Below are 23,373 nucleotides of genomic sequence, written 5' to 3'. Positions count from 1 at the left end.
TTTAAGGAACTGTTGACTGTTTACATTCATGCTTAAAGAGCACCTATTATGGTTTTTAAATGTGCCTAATTGTGTTTTAAAGGTCTCATACAATAGATTTACATGCATCCAAGGTCAAAAAACACTTTAATTTGCTCATCATTTAAATTGCAGCATTACCTTTTTTTCCCAGTGTCAAAAACGACTCGTTCAATGATCCGTTCTGAAGCATTCATTCTAAACTCCTCCTTTCAGAGAGCCTACTGCTCTGATTGGTCAGATGTCCCAGTCTGTTGTGATTGGTCTACTGCTTACAGTGCGTGTTGGAAAGGAAACGCCCACTACCATATCCGAGTTTCAGCACCGTCTGAAACAATGTCTGTTTTACCTTACCAATTTGAGCCGAGTCCGATAGTGATGCATCGGAAGATAAACCCGAACCACCATCGCGACGAGAACAGGACGTTTCTCTGTGGTAAGTTTATATGTTGTTTGACAATAACGTGAGTTAGCCGGTTAGCAGAGGCTAACAGCTAACAGGCTAACAGCATGCACTGGCTGTACACGTACGTATACAACACAAAACTACGCATTTGGAACACTCGATAGAAAATATATTCATAAATAATTAATCATACTTACAGGCTGTGATCCAGAGGCACAAGATGGTCCAAATAAAGTGGGTACGGCCCCATGTTTAATAAATAATCCTTTTGCAAATCCCGCGTTGACTTCGGCTAGATTGGAGAAGCAGTCGTCAGTGAAATGACGGGAACACAAATGAAGGTTGGAGTTGAACTGGTTTGGTATCATTTTTAAAATTAACTCTAACCACCAACGCTTTACATCCTCATCTTTTGGTAGTATATGCAAAGTGGTTTTGCTTTGGCAGCGCAAAAAACAGCATCTTCTAGACATGGCGACAACAGGAACCTAACTCTTTCAGGACAACTACTACTGTAGTGTTTGAGGGCGGGTCAAAGCTGTTCGCAAACAGCCAATGAAGACCAGAGGCGGGTTTTTTTGTTACCAAATTACGTAGGTTAGTACAGGAAGTAAGTCTGGAATTACTAACGACTGGTTTCAGGTGTTCAGAATCGGTTCTTTCTTTTGGGAGTCAATAACTCCATTTGTCGTGCACTTTGATTTTTGAAACTTTGCAGAGTTTTTTTTACATTCACAAACAGCTATATAACACACTACATGAAAGGTAATATTTGAAAAACCATAATAGGTGCTCTTTAATAAAGGTCGTAATAAAGCACAGACTAATTGCATAATCTAAAGTGAGAACTATATATGCCTAATTAAACATTTATTAATGATCCATTACTCTTTAAAGTTGTTTACTAGGATAAAAACATTATCAATCTTATTATGTATGAACTTATTAAACAATAATAAATTGCAACAGTAAATATGAATGAATAACCAGCCTGATCTCACAGTGAAATCGGAAAGAGTAAACCGACTTTTCTTTCATCGAAATCGGTATACATTGACCGAAATTTTGAAACACTGCCCCCAGTGGCCAAAGCGGTAAGTGTTGTAGGGCACATGGGCACGTGTGAGCTCCATTTATGTCCAGGAGAGGTCACCAAAAGCTACAGTAGTAGTGAAGCAAGTTGTTTTCAGCTTTACAGGACGTTATCCAATGAAGAGAAAAGCATATATTTATAGATTCTATCCCCCAACCCAAACCCAAACCTTACCTTAACCATTAGTGGTGTAAAAAAGTAATGTTAGAGGGAAAAGTGAAACTTCTGAATCATGCTCATCATTGATTATTCAAATGTGGTTACTGTCTGGCTTTGAACCCTAGTCTCCCACGCAGCTGATGCAATGTAGGAGCAATGAATTATAAATAATGAATTAATAAAAAACTAATGCTTTGCAAATACTTTATATTGTCTAGTAATAATATAGTGTTACCGGTAATTTGAAACAAAAATAAAATGCTTTCAAAATTGGAGCAAATCAAGCTGAATATCTGACTGATCGAATATTTTCTTGACCAAATGAATGGATAGAATGTTTCTGTTTCTCCAAACTCACACTTGTAACTCATCCATGATTTTAATTCTTTAATCCTCCCATTCCCTCAAAATGATAGATAATGATAAGGACTAATTGCAGCGCAAACTCTAAAAGTGTCTTAAAACAGCGGTGCTCCTATACGAAACGCTGTAAAAACAGCGAGAAGCGGCACAACGCTCAAAGATTTCCGTCTAGTGCAAGTTTCCATTGGGAAACAATTGAAAAACAGCGTGGAAGGACGCAAAAATGTGCTTGGTGTGAACGACCCCAAACTGACAAAATTACACGGGCCACTTAAATTCCTAATGGACCAGATTTGGCCCGCGGGCCACCCGTTGAATGGGCCTACCTTACACCGATTAAGGAAAGCCGTTTAATGGGAGGGAAGTGACGAGAAAATGGACAGAAATAATGTGAAGGACTCACAACATAAAGTCTTGCTCCCAGCTGGGCTGGCAGCCCCGAACGGCGATGGTCGTACTCTTAACATTCTGCACTTTTAGAGTCACGTACGTGTTGAATTTCTCTGCAAAAGCAAAATGAATTAGGTATTACAATCCATAACATCCATACAGTGCCCTTAAAAGTATTTAAAACTGAAGTGTGTCTTTTTTACAACACTAAACAGAATTGAAAAAATATACATTGTTTTCAGACAGCTTTCCTGAATACTGCCCCAATCTGCCATTGGTCGAACCAACAGATAGTCACGCCCCAAACTCACACCATGGAAGCAATTACACTATATTTACTACCACAAAAATTAATTTCGACACGTCCCTCCTTTTCTTTAAATCTGTGTTCCAGTGAGACACTTACAATGGAAGTCAATAGGGCCAATTCGTAAACATTAAAATACTCACTGTTTTAAATATATAGACACAAGACATAAACAATATGTGTGTTACCATGATTTTAGTGTCATAAAATCACTTACCGCATCTGTGTAAAGTTATAGCCAGTTTTACTACTCCTTTGCCATGACGATGTAATCCCTAAAACCCTAAAATGACTGTTAAAATGATGATTTAAACAACTTTACAGCTCAAATAATACACAAGTTCTAACAGAAGAATTAATGTCGACAATGGCATACTATTTGCGAACATTCTGACTCCGGTCACACGGCTGTGGGAGGCATTTAGAGGACATTTAAATATGAAGATACTCAAGACTACATTTAAAATTAACTAATGTGGCATTAAAATGAGTTTTCAATTATTTTATGCCTCATTCTGTGAGTAGAATTCACATGAGGTCAGTAAGAGATGCTGTTTTAACCACTCGATGGTGATTTGAAGCAATATATATGCAGTAGATAATGTGTCATTTGTCTTGTTTACATACAGTACTACTTTAATGGCGCCAATGCGCTAACACGCTTTACGTGGCCATAATATGTGCCGATTACACTCTGTTATTGTAATTTATGATGACACTGATACTACTGCAAAGATGGGTGTATAAAAGAGTATTAATGTTCATAATACAGACAAAAGAATGGTGATAGAGGCATATCTCACTTTGGGCAGATGTGTCATTGGCTTTTGCTGCAGATGGCACATGAGTGAATTGGCACTTGAGAGTATTTGAGTAGATTTGATTCCTTTTGTAGACTAATTCAACTAAAAATTGCATGTCATGGTCTTGGAGAATGTCTCCACGTGAACGATCATAGAGATATAGGTAAGTTTGCACCAGCTCGCTAATAACTCTGCACTCCGGTGTGTTTATGTTGGCTGATCTTAACTGACTGAATGAGAATTCGCTGTCGGCCTCAAAGTAGGCGGAGCTTCAGGTCACACCTACCGATGACGTGGACCAATGGCAGTATGAAGGTGTTTAGCAGACGGTAAGAAGTTTTCCTAAAAGTTCGCCCAGGCGAGCTGTTACAAATCACTGAAATGAACTCAAAAACCACTCCGTTTTGGCCAGATCTTATTTAAGCAATAAGGCATGAGAGGCCGTACTATATTGTGAATATATATGAAAAAGAAAAACTGTCAGCTGTGGGTGCCACGGAGTGATACAAATAGAAGTTTCATGAAGAGGTCAGAGCTGTGATTTATCATGAATAAAGCACGGCTGTTGACCAATCAGCATTCAGGACCAGAACTATCCATTTTATAATCTAAATGACGTCACACACGCTCTTCAATTTCGTACGAAGTGTGCCAGGGCCTTAAGAGAGTCACTGTCCATATTTGAGCACTTAAAGCATGTCCTCGCATGTTCGTGTTAAGTGGAGCTTTGGGAAACGCACGTAAAATTTTACCAACGTTCATAAAATCACTCATAGAAAACACTCTTGACAAATAAGATCAATCGTTATTCAGAAATGGGGCCCAGAGCAATATTTTTACAGCGCCACAAAGACACAAAAATCTGTGCTGGACACAACCTACAAAGGGCAAAACTCTGTATATTAAGCTGGGATAGGAGAAAGTATTTTAATATTGAAAGAGTTACACACTTCAGCTTTAAGTAATACTTAAACATGTCTGAATATCATGGCATTAGATAACCAGATCAAAGCAGGTCACAGTTATTTTAAAGATAGTTAGCACAAGCACAATTTCCAAGCTAAACATTTCACAAAAAGAAGTTTGTTAGGTTTAAAATAGGGCTGTCAATCAATGAAAATGATTTATCGAATTAATTACATGCTATGCCGATTAATTAATCGTAATTAATCGCATACATAAACATTTGCTAAGAAAGCCCCTCAAATAACTATAATTCAATATATAATGATTAAATAACGTATAAGTTATATTTAAATAATTATAAATAAAAAAAATGTATATTATAAAAAATAATAATACAGATAATTAAAATGCATTACATAATTTTGGCACACAAGTAAAGGACAATAATACAAAAAGTGGCTTTAGAATGCAATATATTGTTTATTACAATATTATTAAACATAAGCCTATTATTTGCCTACAGATCACAGCAATCCATTTTGCAATTTAATTCGTCAATCAGTCCGAGAATTTTTATAAAGGCTTGTTTAAGGAAGGGTCAATGTACACCTGCGTCAGACGAACGCTTCTGGAGCATCTCGGTTGCGTTGCATCATAAATGTACAGTTTTTAGGTTCCTGTGTCAAGTTAAACGAAGTTTGAAACTTAGAAAAACACATCTTAAGATCCCTGCCTTCGGATTTGCAATCCATCAAGCTATGTTTGTACACAAGAATGTGTTCTCATCTTGTGCTGTCTGCTGTCAGTAAGTGTGGTTTGTTCTCTGTATAAGCTGCACGTTGCCTATACAGCTGGAGTTTCGCTTACTGCCCCCCGGAGAAAACAGGTGGTACTTCAAACTTGAATTGCTCAGATGGAAGGAATCTTCCTTATTATGGTCCAGGGACATGATTAATTCTGTAAATTATTTTAACGTGTTATTTTTTAGATAATTAATAGGACTGAATTAAAATGTTAAATTGACAGCCCTAGTTTAAAACAATAGATAAAGTGTTCACAATAAAGATGCATTGTGACACGTTGTGGTTTTGAACGTGTTAATAGTTCATTTAAGTTGTATCCGTCTTTACTCACCTTGGGGTCCATCATACTTGGCCTTCTTCACTGCAGAACAAAAACACAGAGGAGCAGCTGTTAGTATCAGACAAATAATGAGCCAATAAAATAAAGAAGTTAATATGTTTGTAGCACAAATGGTGCAGGACGAGTTCAATGCTGAGGTTTAATACTAATGGTTTGTGATTTGAACATTTCTTTAACACTAAGTATTGTATAAGTGATAGTAGTAGAAGTGATGCTTCACTAAGCAAACACTACTATCAAACCATCTTGAGCTTGGCTGTTTGGCATTTTGACTTTAAATAAGCTGCTATACTTGGTGTTCTGAGAAAGAAAACACATATACTGTATGTTGCATTCAAAGAAAGCAGAAATTGTGCATTTTAGATTAGCTTATAGGAGTTCCCTCTCTCTCTGCAGTGTAAGATGTGTGATTGTATGCTCATGCATTATTGATGCCCACTGTAGCCCAAGGCATGCAGCGCAGAATGGCATAAATATTCAAACCCTCTCCGTACCCTCCATCCATCCCCATCCCAATCTCATCTTTCTCTTCTTCTCTCTTGTCACCCTGGAGCAGCCATTACAACAGGAAGTTCCATGGCGCAGTGGATGGCAGCCTCGGTGTGGAGCTCTCCAGTTCTTTTGCTGTTTTTGTTTGTTTGTCCTGTGTTTAGTAATGTTGTTTCGATCAGTTTCACCAGAGATGAACTGTTAAATATCCGGCAGCAAACACCAGATAATCTTTTACCAGTATTTGATTATTCTGATGTTTTGTTGGACATTTTAATCAGAGGAGCTGCGGTGCTGTACAAGCACACTAAAAGACGCACACGAGGGAAGCGAGCCAGGGCGCTGGTCAAACTGCGTCAACGCGGCTTCCGAACCGTGCTGCCAAGCATACATCTAGTGAATCTTTGCTCTCTTCCTAACAAAATGGACGAACTATTTCTCCTAACCCATACAAATAAGGACTTTGCTAACTCTGCTGTTCTGTGCTTCACGGAAACCTGGCTGAGTGAAACCATTCCGGACAGCGCGTTACATCTGCCGGGCTTTCAGCTGTTCAGAGCGGATCGCATTGCGGAGTAATCGGTGAAAACAAGAGGCGGTGGAACATGCTTTTACATCAATGCAAGTTGGTGTAACAGGGTTGAAGAAGATGTGCTGCCCTAATTTAGAATCACACTTCCTCAACTGTAAGCCTTTCTACTCACCACTGGAGTTTTCCTAGTTTATTCTGGTGAGTGTTTACATTCCTCCTCAAGCGTGTGTGAGCGCAGCGCTGCAACAGCTGGCTTATCAGATCTCAGACACGGAACAACAATACCCGGACTCAGTTATTATTATTTGTGACGAGGAGGAGGGCGGGGCTGGGCCGTGACTACGCACACCCGGCCCCCAATCGGGCTAATCAGTTGAGGGAAGGGATAAGTGCAGCGGAATGCGGCAGTTCGGGAGAGAGAGAGCCACATGCAGCTGCCATGTGTGCGTTTATGTCTTTTTTTTTTTTTTTTTTTACAATCAAAGTAATATTTTAATAGGAACTTAAACGAAAAGACCCAAAAACATAAACGCACACATGGCAGCTGCATGTGGCTCTCTCTCTCTCCCGAACTGCCACATTCCCTCCTCCTCGTCACATTGGGGATTTTAGCAAAGCAAACCTCACACGTGAACTGCCCAAATACAAACAGCACATTACATGTCCAACCAGAGATAGAAATACACTGGATCACTGCTACACAACATTAAAGGATGCATATCGCTCTGTCCCTAGAGCAGCTTTAGGACTCTCTGATCACTGTCTGATTCATCTTCTTCCAACCTACAGGCATAAACTAAAATCAGCTAAACCTGTAGTTAAGACTGTAAAGAGATGGACCAATGAAGCAGAGCTGGAACTACAAGCCTGCTTTGACTGCACTGATTGGAGTGTTTTTGAAGCTGCAGCCACCGACCTGGATGAGCTCACAGATACTGTAACATCATATATCAGTTTCTGTGAGGACATGTGCATTCCTACAAGGACTTATTTAACATACAACAATGACAAACCATGGTTTACAGCAAAACTCAGGCAGCTTTGTCAGGCCAAAGAGGATGCTTCCAGAAATGGGGATAAAATCTTGTATAATCAGGCCAAAGACACACTGAAAAAAGAGATTAGAGTGACTAGAAGAAGCTACTCTGAAAAGCTGGAAAACAAGTTTTCAGCAAATGACCCTACATCAGTGTGGAGGGGCCTGAAAGACATTACTAACTACAAGACACCACCCCCCAACACTGTAGGGAATCAACAACTGGCTGAAGACCTGAATGTGTTTTATTGTAGATTTGAAAAGCCCAGTCACACACCCCACACCCGCTCAGACCTTCACTTCACACAAACACCAACACCTCATGCAACCCCCCTCCTCCTCCTCCTGCTACTCAACATGCACTTAAGATCTGTGAAGAGGAGGTGTGCCGGGTCTTCCGGAAACAAAAGACAAGGAAAGCACAGGGACCAGACTACTTGTCTAAAAGCCTGTGCTAACCAGCTAGCCCCCATCTTTACACAGATCGTCAACACGTCACTGGAGCAGTGTGAATTCCCAGCAACTTCAAACTCTCTACCATCATCCCTTTCCCAAGATTGCAGGACTTAATGACTACAGACCTGTTGCTCTGATGTCTGTGGTCATGAAGTCATTTGAGAGACTGGTGTTGGCCAACCTGAAGGACATCACTGGACCCTTTCTGGATCCCCTTCAATTTGCTTATCGAGCAAACAGGTCTGTGGATACTGCAGTCAATATGGGACTGCATTACATACTGCAACATCTAGACAGACCAGGGACTTATACAAAGATCCTTTTTGTGGACTTCAGTTTGGCTTTCAACACCATCATCCCTGCTCTCCTATGGAATAAATTAACCCAGCTCTTTGTTCCCACCTCTTTCTGTCAGTGGATCACCAGCTTTCTGACAGACAGGCAGGATACTGGGGAAATTCACCTCTAGCACATGTACAGTCAGCACTGGTGCCCCCCAGGGATGTGTGCTCTCTCAAGTCAGACATCAGAAGATTTCAAAGGATAGTCCGGACTGCTAAGCGGATTGTTGGTTCTCACCTTCCCACCCTCCAAGAACTATACACCTCCAAAGTGAGGAAAAGGGCTGGAAAAATGGCTTTGGACCCCATTCACCCAGCACACTACCTTTTTGAACAGTTGCCTTCTGGCCAGCGCTACAGAGCACTGAGCACCAGAACAGTCAGGCACAAGAACAGTTTCTTCCCTCAGGCCATTCACTTTTGAACAGTTAAAACTGCCCCCAATACTCTCCATTGTGGCAATACAATCATGTGCATATTCAACTATTCATTCATATTTATATTCCATTTATATTTATTTGACATATCCTACCTGTTCTGCACAATACATTAAATCACCTTGCACGTAACTGTATATCTGTAAATAACATATTTGAACAACACATTGCAGTTCTATATTTTTCTCTATATATTTATCTGTTGTATCTTATTTGATATTCTTATTTCACTGTTTACGTATGTATGTTTATATGTATATTTCAAATGTTTGTATGTATAATTTTTGTATTCTCTTTGCACTGGGAGCATCTGTCTCTATGACAAATTCCTTGTATGTGTAAGCATACTTGGCAATGAAGCTCATTCTGATTCTGATTCTGAAGTGAGTGTGTTTGAAGGCCTGAGTCATCTGGAATCTACACGCACACACTTACATACGCTGATCCTTTAATAAACGACTGATGTGGTTTTCATCTACACTTTTAATGGTTACAGCCTCAGACGGCACATACACAGAACATTTACTGGCCGTCTCATACATTTTGTACAGCTCCTATCTACTTGAATGGGGAAAGACTGAATCTCTGAAACATGTAAGAGTACATAACATATTTCAACTCAGCAATAAAATCTGACAACAATCATATCATAAATTGTGCTTTAGCTCAGATCACACAAAAAAAAACAAAAAAAAAAGAAATTTTTCAGGCTGGTCCATCTTATGCACATGTGCATTCTTGAATAAAACTGACAGGTGATGTCTCAAAAGGTACCAAAAAGGTGATTGGCTCTTTTAACTCTAAGACGGGACTTCCCTTCCTACAGCTGCCATATTCAGCGTTACAATTTACCCATTTATAATTATACCAGTGACCGTCTCATTCTATACAGCATCAGAACACAGTCTTGTTTAAAAGGTAGTTTGACACAAAGAGCATTTTGCAAGGTTTGTTTGAGATACTTAGGGAAAAAACTAGATTGGTTTTCTGAGTTGTGTCTGTGAAACCGATTAATCACCTGCCAATATTTATCGGCTAATTATTGACCACATTAAAACTATCATCATATTCGTAATAAGCATGAAATGGCGGATACGAAAAACCGATGGTTTATTTATTAATAGTAACACACTTTGTAAAAACTCAATAGAATTCAAATGCACAATCCAGAAATAATAATAGCTACAATATGTAGAAGGGTTGGCACTCCTAAGAACATGTAATATTTACCTTTTATCATGTCTTGTTCTCATGTTAATATGGGAAAAATCCCATGACAGTTGTGAAAGCGGCACTTAGCTATAGGCTACATGATGAGGGAAATGATTCAAAATGCTCTGAAACCAGCAGACTTTGACTTCTGAGATATCGGTATGATAGCAATTAATGATGCATGATTGATTGAAATAAGATTGAAATCACAATGTGGCTTTGTGCGATTAATAAACCTTAAAAAGCTGTGTTTTAAACTGCAATAACAGAAGTGCAAAAATGTTTTAGTACAAAATAAAACAATTTTCATATCAGTCATCGTGTTATATTAAGTCTTTTTTTAATCTTTTTATCTTGTATGTATCTTTCATTGTGGCTCTCTTTAAAATACTGGCCTGTTATGTGTTCAACAGATCCAATGTTAAATGGAAATTATTTATTGTTAGAACATTGAAAAAGCTTTTGTACCTCTTTGTACATTTTCTAAACTTTCCTAAACAGTGATCTGATGACAAAATAAGGTAAGTTGCAAAATATTGGTATCATTATCGGCTTATAGTTTTTGTTCAAACTGGTATCTGTGAAAAATTTTCATATCAGTGCATCCCTATTTATTACTTGTGGACGGACAGAAATTTTTATTACAAAGTCTATAGATGAAATTATCGCAACGTCACACCGCAGGCGACTGCATTTCTGGGTTCTTCATGTGGTGGATATAAGCAGCGCTGCAGTTTTAAAAATCTTTAGGCAATGATGTAGAGTAATAGTGTTTGTTAATGTAAATAAAAGTTATTATAAAGGTTTATGGTTTCTAGTGAAGACATACATCTGTCTGAACTATCAACAAAACTAGTTTTAACTAGTTTTAACTTGATTTAATAGGCCTGTGACAGGTTAAAAATACGCCTCCTCAGGGCCTGGGTAGCTCAGTGAGTATTGACGCTGACTACCACCCCTGGAGTCGCAAGTTTGAATCCAGGGCGTGCTGAGTGACTCCAGCCAGGTCTCCTGGGCAACCAAATTGGCCCGGTTGCTAGGCAGGGTAGAGTCACATGGGGTAACCTCCTCGTGGTCGCTATAATGTGGTTCGCATTCGGTGAAGCCTCCACGCGCGCTACGACAAGCCACATGATAAGATGCATGGATTGACGGTCTCAGACGTGGAGGCAACTGAGATTCGTCCTCCGCCACCCGGATTGAGGTGAGTCACTACGCCACCACGAGGACTTAGAGCGCATTGGGAATTGGGCATTCCAAATTGGGGAGAAAAGAATACGCCTCCTCAAACTTTAAAAGCCTGTGAAATGTGATGTATCAAAATAAAAAACAACAATCAGATATGCAATATGCATCTTTACTGCTTAAATTATTGGTTCACATGCTGTTAATATAATATTTGACTTCAATAGGCTATTTAAACTTAATAATAGGTGATTTAGATAGAACAAGTTGCTTACTGCATTCAAAATAAATGCAAAGACATATTTTAGGAGTATGTATATTATTTTTACTCACATATCCTTTCACAAACAGCCAGTACGTGCTGCAGTAGTGGAGACAAGGTCCCGTACAAGATCATCGTTAGATCAAATTTGGCCCCATATCTGTCACAGCAATTGCACTTTGCAAATTTAAAACAGGCATTTGCAATTTAGAGTTTGTGCTATTCCTTCTTAAAAAGTTCAAATCTAAATCTAAACAGCAGCACATGTGCACAGTACACATCAGACTGGTACGAACTGGACAAAAGTGTTTACATGGCATTTAAAAAAAGACTAATTATTGTTTTAGTCACATTTGTTGACTGGAATTCCGACCAATAAAGCCACTTGAAAAAATGAGATTTTAAGTCAGATCAAGCATTAGTTTAATCTCATTATAGTTAATTCAAGAGAACATTTACACACTCAGACAGTAACAACCTTCACCAGCACTGCAAAAAACACAATCAGAGAAAAATGGCGTTTTCGGGCAGCTGATCTGAGACTGATCTAAAGAGCCTGATGAATCTGTGCATCACTCAATGGAAGGAAAACACACAGAGTACATCAGTGAATCTAGAAAGTCCTTCACTTAGAGCAACTGACAATTGCAAAAGATGGTCTTGAGGACCAAGGGTTAGTTCACACTCATGTTGCTCTGAACCGCTTATGACTTTGTTTCTTGACCACAAAAGTACAAGCACCCAAGCTTCAACACAACATCTGCTGGTCTTTTCTGCTGGAAACATTACAGTTTAGTGGGAAAGACTTCATTCAAGCTCACTCAGTGGACTGGGAATTCTGTTTTTAGTACGTCAGTAAGAACATTTGAAGACATTGAACAAGACTCGATTTCAGCTTCCTTTTTTCTGTTATTCTCTCGTGAACACTCTCGGCACTCGGCTCTTATTAGACTGATGTCAGACGGCCTCGTTTGGTGTTCATCTATTTATCTCTGAGTCACTGTGTATCTTTGGCTTCTGAGCGAGTCCACTGGGGTTCCGGTGTCACTAATGCATCCTCGACTCTTCTCTCTGACTCATTACACCAGCGCGAGATAATGTCATTTATCACACACATCTCACACTGCACAATAATGGCTCCCTGAATTCACCAAAATAATTTCCTTTCATTTAATTTCCCCTATACAAACAAAACAGGTTTTCACTGTTAAAGACACACACACACATACACACACACACACACACACACAAACACACACACATTAATTAATTAAGAAAAAGAAAAAGTGTTTGTTTGTGTAGCACATGATCTGTAAATATGAGAGTGAAATCTGCATGTCCACATAGTGTATTGAGTTTCTGTAGACAGACAGACAGACAGACAGACAGACAGACAGACAGACAGACAGACAGACAGACAGATAGATAGATAGATAGATAGACAGATAGATAGATAGATAGAAGTGGTCGTCCAGCCAAGATGACTCAAAGGTCACACCGCAGAATGCTCAATGATGTAAAACAGAACCCTAGAGTGACAGATAAAGACTTGAAGGAATCATTGGAACTGGTTAACATCTCTGTTCATGAGTCTACTATATGGAAAACATTAAACGGGCATGGTGATCATGGCAGGACACCATGAAGGAAGCAGCTACTATTGTTTATCAGGATATCCTACAGGATAATGTCAGGGTGTCTGTGCACCAGCTGAAGCTCAGTAGAAGTTGGGTGATGCAGCAGGACAATGACCCTAAACATCAAAGTAAATCCACTACAGAATGGCTTCAAAAAAAGCAAATTCACCTTTTGGAGTGTCCCAGTCAGAGCCCAGACCTTAACCCAATAGAGATGCTGTGGAATGACCTCAAGAGAGACGTTCACACCAGACATCATAAGAATATGGCTGAGCTGAAGCAGTTCTGTAAGGAAGAATGGTCCAAAATTCCTTCTGAACGTTGTGCAGGTCTAATCCGCAGCTACTGGAAACGCTTGATTGAGGTTATTGCTGCCAAAGGATGATTGACCAGTTATTAAATCCAAGGGTTCACTTACTTTTTCAAGCAGCACTGTGAATGTTTAATGGGATGTGTTCAGTAAAGACATGAAAGATTATAATTGTTTGTGTGTTGTTAGCTTAAGCACATTGTGTTTGTGGAAAGTAAAAAAGCAGTATTATTCCCTGCTTTCTCATTCTTGTGCCAGTCTGAAGGTGAGGTTGGTTGAACGAGTCCCCAGGTGCATATAAAAATAGATTCTCTTGTCTGATACAGCTGCTTTATATCTGCACACTCCACAGAAATATGACAAGCGGCCACTATCTGCACTAAAAGACAAAAGCTATTTTAAGCCACTTTCCACTTCACAGCTAAACACATAAGGACAAACAGGTATCAATCATTTGCCATAGAGCTCCAGCTAAGATTGAATTATGAGAGAGAAGGGCAGCTCTATCATATGGTGTTTCATTGAGTGCAGTTAAAACAGACCCCTGTAATATATCAGTAAACAGGCCGGATCAATGAAGAGGACGCTGGATTGCAGAGCCCAGGAAACTAGTGCTTAACAATAGCTCAAAATCATAAATCACTCTCGATATAAATAATTCACACCAGGATCTGCTGCCTACAAACAACACATCGTAATCAACTCCCACACTCCATTTTTTCACCACAGCCGAGAGGACAACAACCAGCTGACCCTGGAAGGAAACTACGCAAATGTGTAACAGGTGCTGTGTGCCGTTTGTTAACTATGACAGTTTTCTAGTGCCATGTTAAATTACGAAAACGGAATATATAGAGAGTTAAGTTGTAATATTTTAAAGACATAGTATAAAGAGATTACATTTGATGACTTTGTTCTCAAAACATTACTTTTTTCTATGGGAAAAGTGTCATATTTGAGCAATAAAAGCAATTATAAGCATCAATATGAATCATACTGTGAATATTTAGCTTTTACTGAGATGTTTGGATGAAAACATGAGGTAGGATGTTATCCGCCCATACTGACTGCTAAAGCATATTCATTATTATATAAGTGTGAAAACACTCCTACATACAGCTTCTGTGGAGGGTTGACAATACGACAGTACATCATAAAAGAGTTATATCACAGCAGCAGAGAGGTGAGGTCTTATGTAATGCGTTCACATAGGGCATCTTTAGAAGTCATTGCACAATCTGTAAGGGTTTATATACGGAAATTGACTAAAGGAGTGCATGGATACCAGGTCTATCGGTTTTAGGTGACAAACAGAAAAATGTAACTCCTTTTCACTATAAATGTTGACATCTGCAATTACATTGCATGGACAAACACACATACCCGTTATGTTTAACACTTATGTTGTGTTCCCGGTCATTTTGACCAGGACGCCTTTTTTGTCTTGCAATTGTTTGTTTTTTTACATAATCCAACTGGAATAAAATTCCTTGACTTTGTGCACATATGGTATCTGAAAACACACACACAAAAAAAATTGACCATTTTCTTTAACATTATTTGGTTTTATTTCACTTTGTTACACTTGCTGTGTTCCCGGTCAAAAGTGACCGGCCAGAAATATTAAGTGTTCAGAAGCATCCAAATCCTTTAGATAAGCACATATGTGGATGTGTGTTTTCACACACACAACACAAAACACAAAGACACAATGTGTGTTGCGCCCTTTTGTGCATCTTCTTTCCATGTATACTCTTTGAGAAATATTTCAAGATCTCCTCATCATATTATGTTGTGTTTGGGCTCGTTTGAATCAGGATAGTCTGTTGTAAGTTATGATATGTCATTGTCTGTTTCAGGAAGTAATAAAGAAAAATATGCTTTGGATAAAACTGTCTGCTAAATGACTAAACATAAATACCCCCCGCCAGTAAATAAATACATTAAATAATAAATAGTTATATTAAAAAAAGATATTTAAATCTTAGGAACATTAAGATATTTTGCATTGTTTTTTGTCCCCTTTTCTCCCCAATCTGAAATGCCCAATTCCCAATGCACTCTAAGTCCTCGTGGTGGTGTAGTGACTCACCTCAATCCGGGTGGTGGAGGACGAATCTCAGTTGCCTCCACATCTGAAACCATCAATCCGCGCATCTTATCACATGGCTTGTTGAGTGTGTTACCGTGGAGATGTAGCGAATGTGGAGGCTTCACTCTACGCACATCCATGCACAACACACCACGCTCCTCACCGAGAGCGAGAACCACATTAAAGTGACCACGAGGAGATTAACCCAACGTGACTCTACCCACCCTAGCAACCGGGCCAATTGGTTGCTTAGGAAGCCTGGCTGGAGACACTCAGCACACCCTGGATTCGAACTCACGACTCCAGGGGTGGTAGTCAGCGTCTTTACTTGCTGAGCTACCCAGGCCCTGATATTTTGCATTGTTAAATTCTTTTCATGACAGTTAAGTATATTATTATGATTCTCCTCCTCATAATTTACATTCTTTTCAAAATGTACGCGTTTAAAAAATTTTTTAACAAAAGTAGACTAATAAAATGTAAATTTGAAGTTTTATTTATTTAATTTTATTAAAGATTACACCAGGCCTATTCAACTGGCGGCCCGTGGCCAAATCCGGCCTGTTTGAAAATTTCAGTGGCCCACATGAGGTTGTCAGTTGTCTTAGGGGCTGTTCTCACCGAACGCGTTTTGTGTCTGATGGTGCTGTTTTTAAATCGTTCTCCTATATAAACTTATGCTAGACGGAAGTCGCAGGTCTCAATGTTTTTAAAGTGTCTCATGCAGGAGTGCTGCGTTTTTAGACGATTTCAGAGGTTGTGCTACAAATAATAATTATCCCGAATTTTGAAGAAATAGGAAGAGTAAGTAACAACAATCAGGAGAAACAGAAAAGTTCTATTCATTAATTTCGTAAAGAAAATATTCAAGTTTGAATCACTGCATCTATAACAAACTTCACTGTTATTGCTCAATAAATATTTTTGTATAAATCTGATTTACTTTCTCAGTTATGGACCAATTTTAAAGCACTTTTAGTTTGTTTGTTTTTTCTCTCTTGATGCTTTATTATGAAGTGAACAAATATTATAGGCCTACATTAAAACAATTTCTGATAGAAGCTTTACATTAACCAAATATACTGGCTTGGCCTGCATGTCCCGGAGGTTTTTTCCATCTGGCCCACTTGGCTGTGAAGTTAAATAGCGCTGGATTACACTATTCAATTACACTGAAATTATTTTTAAATTCAAATGCATAATTCTGAAATATAGGCTTAAATATATTTTTGAGTGTACTGTAATTGTTTTCAAAAATGATTCTCCTGTCCTGACACTTCTGAAAGAAATCTGAATAATTAAAGGCAGTACAACAAATAATATCGTGATGTATAAATACTGTACAATTTAATATTTTTTCATGGTAATGAGATTTTTTATATTATGGTAATGAGAATTAGGGGTATAGTTTTTTTTTCATTGTCATGAAAATAATATCACAATGCGAAAATAAGAATGGTCCAACAAAAGACTTTATTTTCTATATGTAAAATATTATTATATATTATTTCTCTTGCTTTAAGGATGAGAAATGACCTGGACATGTTGGGTAATTCTCACGAAACTTGTAACCAAATGTCCTGGTGATTTTTTTAACCCTAAATCAATACAAAAAGAAAAGAAAAAATCAATGATAATGAAATTATCATTTGCATAAAGAAAATGAACCCTACATTAAGGACCTTTAAGATTTTTTGCATTGTGACATAATTTTCAGAACACTAAGCACATTTTACCCCTCAGTTCCTATAATCGTAATGCGTCCAGACATTTTACTTTTACTATTCCTATTGTTTTCAAAAATTTACATTTACATTTATGCATCTGGCAGACACTTTTATCCAAAGTGACATGCAGTCATTCAAGGTATATATTTTATGAGTATGTGTGTGTCCTGCAACACAGTCAGTTTTTACTGTATTATAGTCAAAAAGTTGCTGTTGTTAAATCATTTTAAAATGTGCGTAACTGTCATTAAAATAATGTCACAATGTGAAAAATCTTAATGGCCATAAAAATAGGTTTCATTTTATATAAAATGCAAAATATGTATTTTTTTATTTTTCTACAGTAGCAAGAAAAAGTACGTGAACCCTTTGGAGCTGGTTTTCTGCATTAATTGGTCATAAAATGTGATCTCATTTTCATCAAAGTCACAAGTGTAGACAAACACAATGTGCTTAAGCACAAACAATTATTATCTTTCATGTCTTTACTAAACACATCCCATTAAACATTCACAGTGCTGTGGAAAATGCAAGTGAACTCTTGGATTTAATAACTGATTGTGACGAGGAGGAGGGTGTGGCCGGGCCGTGATGGAGCACGGCCAGCGCTAAATCAGCTGATCAGCGGGAGAGCGAGATAAAGGGCAGCCGGAGACACCAGTTCGAGAGAGAGAGATGCACGCGGCCGTGCTGCATGTGTGTCTGTGTTTGTTTATGTTTGTTTTATGTTGAGTTTTATCATTAAACTTTACATTGACTGTTAGCCGGTTCCCGCCTCTTCCTTGCCCACCTTTCCTCGTTACACTGATTGATCCTCCTTTGACAGCAATAACCCCAACCAAGTTGTAGCAATTACAGATGGAAAAGGAGGAAGCTGGGACCAGCTTGACAAACACATAGACATTTAGTGACACTTTTCAGTGTGTAAAGAAACAAAAACATGCACTGATTTTCAGCAAGCTGCGTCAAATCATAAAAACACTCAAACACGCGGACAAGCTTCTTACGACTCTCTACCATCTGCAGCTGTTTCTTCTCCTTAAATACTCCCGTCTCCCCTCGCTGAAACGCGAGGCAGATGTGATGCACAGGTGGAAGTCATTCACCACTTATCTTCCCGGCCTCGCTCTGCCCAGATGCCTCCCGGCTCTGCCCTGCTCACCACATACCCCCATCGCCGAACTCAGGTCGGGGATTTCTCCGAGCTGTGACCTACTCCCCGCCACCCCCCATTTCTAGGGAGGGAGCATTGACGGGTCACACCAGTCTCCGGATCCGACCTGTGTGTGCCTGGGAGGGGGAACAGGGTGAAAGAGAGGAGAAAGGGAGGGGGGGGGGCAGGAATACAAAAAGGGAGAGAGAAAGCAGAGAGGGTAGAGAGAGGAGAGAGAGACGGGCTTGCCGGTCCCGGACATGCCGTCGACTGGCCCACAGCTCGCTGTTGTGCTTCCGTCTGTGACCCTGGGTGATGGCACTGGACCCCTCAGCCGTCCCTTCTGGTTGCTGGTTGATGCAGTGCTCCAGCACCACTGGATCGAGCACTCCCTTGGCATCGCGATCCTCAGTCAGCGGCGAGGACTCCTTGACAGCGCGTCCTTCCTCCAACCCGGGTTTTGGCACCAGTAAAGCAATTACAGATGGAAAAGGAGGAAGCTGGGACCAGCTTGAAAAACACATAGACATTTAATGACACTTTTCAGTGTGTAAAGAAACAAAAACATGCACTGCTTTTCAGCCAGCTGCAAAACACTCAAATACGCGGACAAGTTTGGTACGTCTCTCTCCCGTCTGCCACTGTCTCTTCTCCTTAAACACTCCCGCCTCCCCTCGCTGGAACGCGAGGCAGGTGTGACATGCAGGTGGAAGTCATTCACCACTTATCTTCCCAGCTCCGCCCTGCTCACCACACAAGTGTTTCCAGTAGCTGCAGATTAGACCTGCACAACGTTCAGAAGGAATTTTGGACAATTCTTCCTAACAGAACTGCTTCAGCTGAGCCTTATTCTCAGAATGTCTGGTGTAAACGTCTCTCTTGAGGTCATTCCACAGCATCTCTATTGGGTTAAGGTCTGGGCTCTGACTGGGACACTCCAAAAGTGGATTTTCTTTTTTGAAGCCATTCTGTAGTGGATTTACTTCGATGTTTAGGGTCATTGTCCTGCTGCATCACCCAACTTCTACTGAGCTTCAGCTGGTGCACAGACACCCTGACATTATCCTGTAGGATATCCTGATAAAATTCATATTTTCCTCGATGATGGCAAGTGGTCCAGCCCCCGAAGCAGCAAAGCAGCCCCAAATCATGATGCTCCCTCCACTGTACTTCATTGTTGGATGATGTTTTCATGTTGGTATGTGGTGCCCTTTTTACACCATACATAGTGCTGCGTGTTCTTCCCAAACAATTCAACCTTAGATTCATCAGTCCACAAAACATTTTCCCAGTAGTGTTGTGGAGTGTCAGTGTGGTCTTTGGCTAATTTCAGGTGTGCAGCAATGTTTTTGTATGAAAGCAGCGGCTTCCTTTGTGGTGTCCTGCCATGGACACCATTCCTGTTTAATGTTTTCCATATAGCAGACTCACGAACAGAGATGTTAACCAGTTCCAGTGATTCCTTCAAGTCTTTAGCTGTCACTCTAGGGCTCTTTTATACCTCATTGAGCATTCTGCAGTGTGCCCTGTGAGTCATCTTGGCTGTACGGCCACTCCTAGTGAGAGTAGCTACAGTACTAAATCGTCTCCATTTATAGACAGTTTGTCTAACTGTGGACAGATGAATATCTACACTCTTCCAGATATCTTTGTAACCCTTTCCAGCTTTATGCAAAGCAACAATTCTTGATCGTATGTCTTCTTAGATCTCTTTTTTTTTGTGCGAGGGATGGTCCACGTCAGCAGATGCTTCTTGTGAATAGCAAACTCAAAATGTTTGAGTGCTTTTTATAAGTCAAAGTAGCTCTAACCCACACTCCCAATCTCATTTCATTAATTGGAGGCCAGGTTTGCCAACTCCTGACTCTAATTAGCTTTTGTTGACGTCATTAGACTAGGGGTTCACTTACTTTTTCCAACCTACACTGTGAATGTTTGAATTATGTATTCAGTATGTACAATAACAATAGAATAATTTGTTCTAAATTAACTAAATTAGTTATTAGTTTAAACAGACTGTGTTAACTTAGATGAAGATCCAAGTAGATTTTAGGACAAATGAAACGTGACCTGGGCATGTTCTTGACAGGTTCCGTGGGATTCGCCTTTGAAAACTACTTAAAATGACAACAAACCCTATCCCAGTCTTTACAATAGGTTCAGAGAGTGAGAGAGATATATAGAGAGAGAGCATTTGTCTGAGCAGCTAGTGTGTTATATGGGTGCAGCACAGAATTTGAATGAGCCAGCAAAGAGAAAAAGCAGCTGTGATTTTTTTAATTCTTCAACTTTACCCATCACAGCTGACCTGTCAATCATTCAATAGTTGATCATCAGCTACATAAAAGATGGAGAAACGTGACGTCCCGAAGGATTCCGTCGGTTTGCACAGTCCAGACTGACCGTCACCGTAATGACGTGACCGGTCTCCACCGGGAATGTCATTTCATCCAGCTCACGCACGCCCGCGTGCACAGGATTCCCTCACGAGCGCATTCCCCTCCGCCACTCTAGAGATTTCACGCGCTGCGTCTATTAGCATGAGTAAAACGCCTTCATAATACAGCAATACGTTTTCAGAATAATAATGAAATAAATTGACTAATATTATGGAACGTGTATGCTTTTTATTCAGATGTTTATCCTTGTGGCGGGTTGATGAACAGGTGATGATGAATTGCATGCAGCTGAATAGATCTGTAAATTAACGGTGATGAGTAAACACCAGTACTGTTTAATCAATGGTAGGTGTGGCTGTATAGTTATATTTTTGATACCTACTAGTAACATGCTTTTTATTCCATATAACTGACATAATATGGCTAATTATTCTAAGAGAAGTAGCCTACAATCACGTTGTTTGGACATGGTACTACCATGTTTTCTGGATATATACCAAGGCAATAATGGTAGTACCCTGGAGAGACATGTAGCTAAATACAATAGTGCATGAATATGGTAATCAATCAAAGTACTATGGTATTATTACCTCCCCCCCCCCCGGATGGCGTTTGATTATGATGACAGTGCTATGCCGGATAAAACCCAGAGCCAACACACTAATAAAATGCAAGACTGACACTCACCCCCGACGCACAGCAGAGACATCGCGGAGCGTCGCGTCGACCTCCGCCAGCTGCGCTCCGCCGAGAACGGGAGAGTCTACGTGGCGTGATTTGATTCAGTCGCTTTCACTCAACAAACAGCCATAACTCCAGCCTGTTTAAAACATATACGTAAACAACCAGGTATTGCGCATGAAAAGCACTTTTTCTTGTTGTCCTCCTCTCTCAGTTTATCGGCCGTCTCTCGCCTCTAGCGCACCGACATCTTGCTTCAGCACCAGCGGCGAGCGGACAGCTCCTACAGTGACGTCACGCTGATGGGAAGCAGACTGAGCATCACACCACGCGCTGGAGTTTCTCTCTCCCACACACGTGCTCCCCCACACTTCCGCATGCGCAAAAGTGCGTCTGAGTCTTCGAATCACGTAACAGCATATAAAAAGTCGTATAAATGTTTTCTTTTGATAAGACCCGACTGAATGCGCCAGTTCAAATGAATAAAAGTGATATTGTTTTTAAAATATTAGATGTCATATAAATATATACACACACTTAAAAACAAATATTTCAGTAATTGTGATTCAATATATATATATATATATATATATATATATATATATATATATATATATATATATATATATATATATATGTATGTATGTATTCAATATATATATATTGAATCACATTTTAAAAAATCTCCAGAGGTTTCCGGCTTTTCCATGACCGTGGGAACACTCAAGAACGTGTCACATATCTGGAGAATGTTCAAATTAATTAAAGTATTTTTAAAGGATTCTCGTTTCAATCATATGAAATTTCATTAGCTTTCTTTTAGGACCTTTTGACAAGTAAAATAGCTTAGAATTTCAATACATATCCAAAACAGTGAAAGCACAGAGTAATTCAACTACAGCGAACGCTTTAGGTGGGTCTATTTGAGTTGGTTCTTACTGTAAGTGAAAGTCCAATTTCTTACCAAGAGAGTCACAGATAACTATGGAAGCCCATTTCCAGCACATACAATTGTTTATTTATTTTTTTATTTTATTTTTTTTGCTTTGGTAAAATTATGATATACAAAGTAATAATTGTGAGATACAAAGTCATAGTTATGAGATGCTAAGTCATAGTTATGAGATGCTAAGTCATAGTTATGAGATGCTAAGTCATAATTTTAAGATACTAAGTCATAACTGAGATGCTAAGTCATAATTTTAAGATATTATATGATGATTATGAGTTACTTAATCGTAATTATGAGTTACTAAATCAGAATTTTGACTTTTTATCTCAAAATTATGACTTTGAATCTCATCATTTTGACTTAGTATCTCATTATTATGTCTTTTTATAAGTATCTCATTATTATGACTTTTTATAAGCCTCATTATTATGACTTTTTATAAGCATCTCATTATTATGATTTTTTATAAGCATCTCATTATTATGATTTTTTATAAGTATCTCATTATTATGACTTTTTATAAGCATCTCATTATTATGAGTTTTTATAAGCATCTCATTATTAAGACTTTTTATAAGCATCTCATTATTATGACTTTTTATAAGCATCTCATTATTATGACTTTTTATACGCATCTCATTATTATGACTTTTTATAAGCATCTCATTATTATGACGTTTTATAAGCATCTCATTATTATGACTTTTTATAAGCATCTCATTATTATGATTTTTATAAGCATCTCATTATTATGATTTTTTATAAGCATCTCATTATTATGACTTTTTATAAGCATCTCATTATTATGATTTTTTATAAGCATCTCATTATTATGACGTTTTATAAGCATCTCATTATTATGACTTTTTATAAGCATCTCATTA

General features: G+C 39.0%; 1 protein-coding gene across 1 annotated transcript in view; it reads right to left on the bottom strand.

Annotated features, from left to right (window-relative positions):
- Positions 1–21,634, bottom strand: part of LOC127443008 (protein unc-13 homolog A) — a 94,808-nt gene extending 73,174 nt beyond the window's left edge. The window contains exons 1-3 of the mRNA XM_051701467.1: positions 21,544–21,634; positions 5,580–5,609; positions 2,443–2,542 (exon numbers count right to left, since the gene is read on the bottom strand). Coding sequence (XP_051557427.1) covers positions 2,443–2,542; positions 5,580–5,609; positions 21,544–21,565 — 152 coding nt within the window. The 5' untranslated portion in view covers positions 21,566–21,634. The remainder of the gene's footprint in view (positions 1–2,442; positions 2,543–5,579; positions 5,610–21,543) is intronic.
- Positions 21,635–23,373: the final 1,739 nt, after the last annotated feature.

This window comes from Myxocyprinus asiaticus, chromosome 6 (genome assembly GCF_019703515.2).
Source record: "Myxocyprinus asiaticus isolate MX2 ecotype Aquarium Trade chromosome 6, UBuf_Myxa_2, whole genome shotgun sequence".
NCBI classification, from domain to species: domain Eukaryota; kingdom Metazoa; phylum Chordata; class Actinopteri; order Cypriniformes; family Catostomidae; genus Myxocyprinus; species Myxocyprinus asiaticus.
This window is presented reverse-complemented; position numbering and strand designations above follow the sequence as displayed.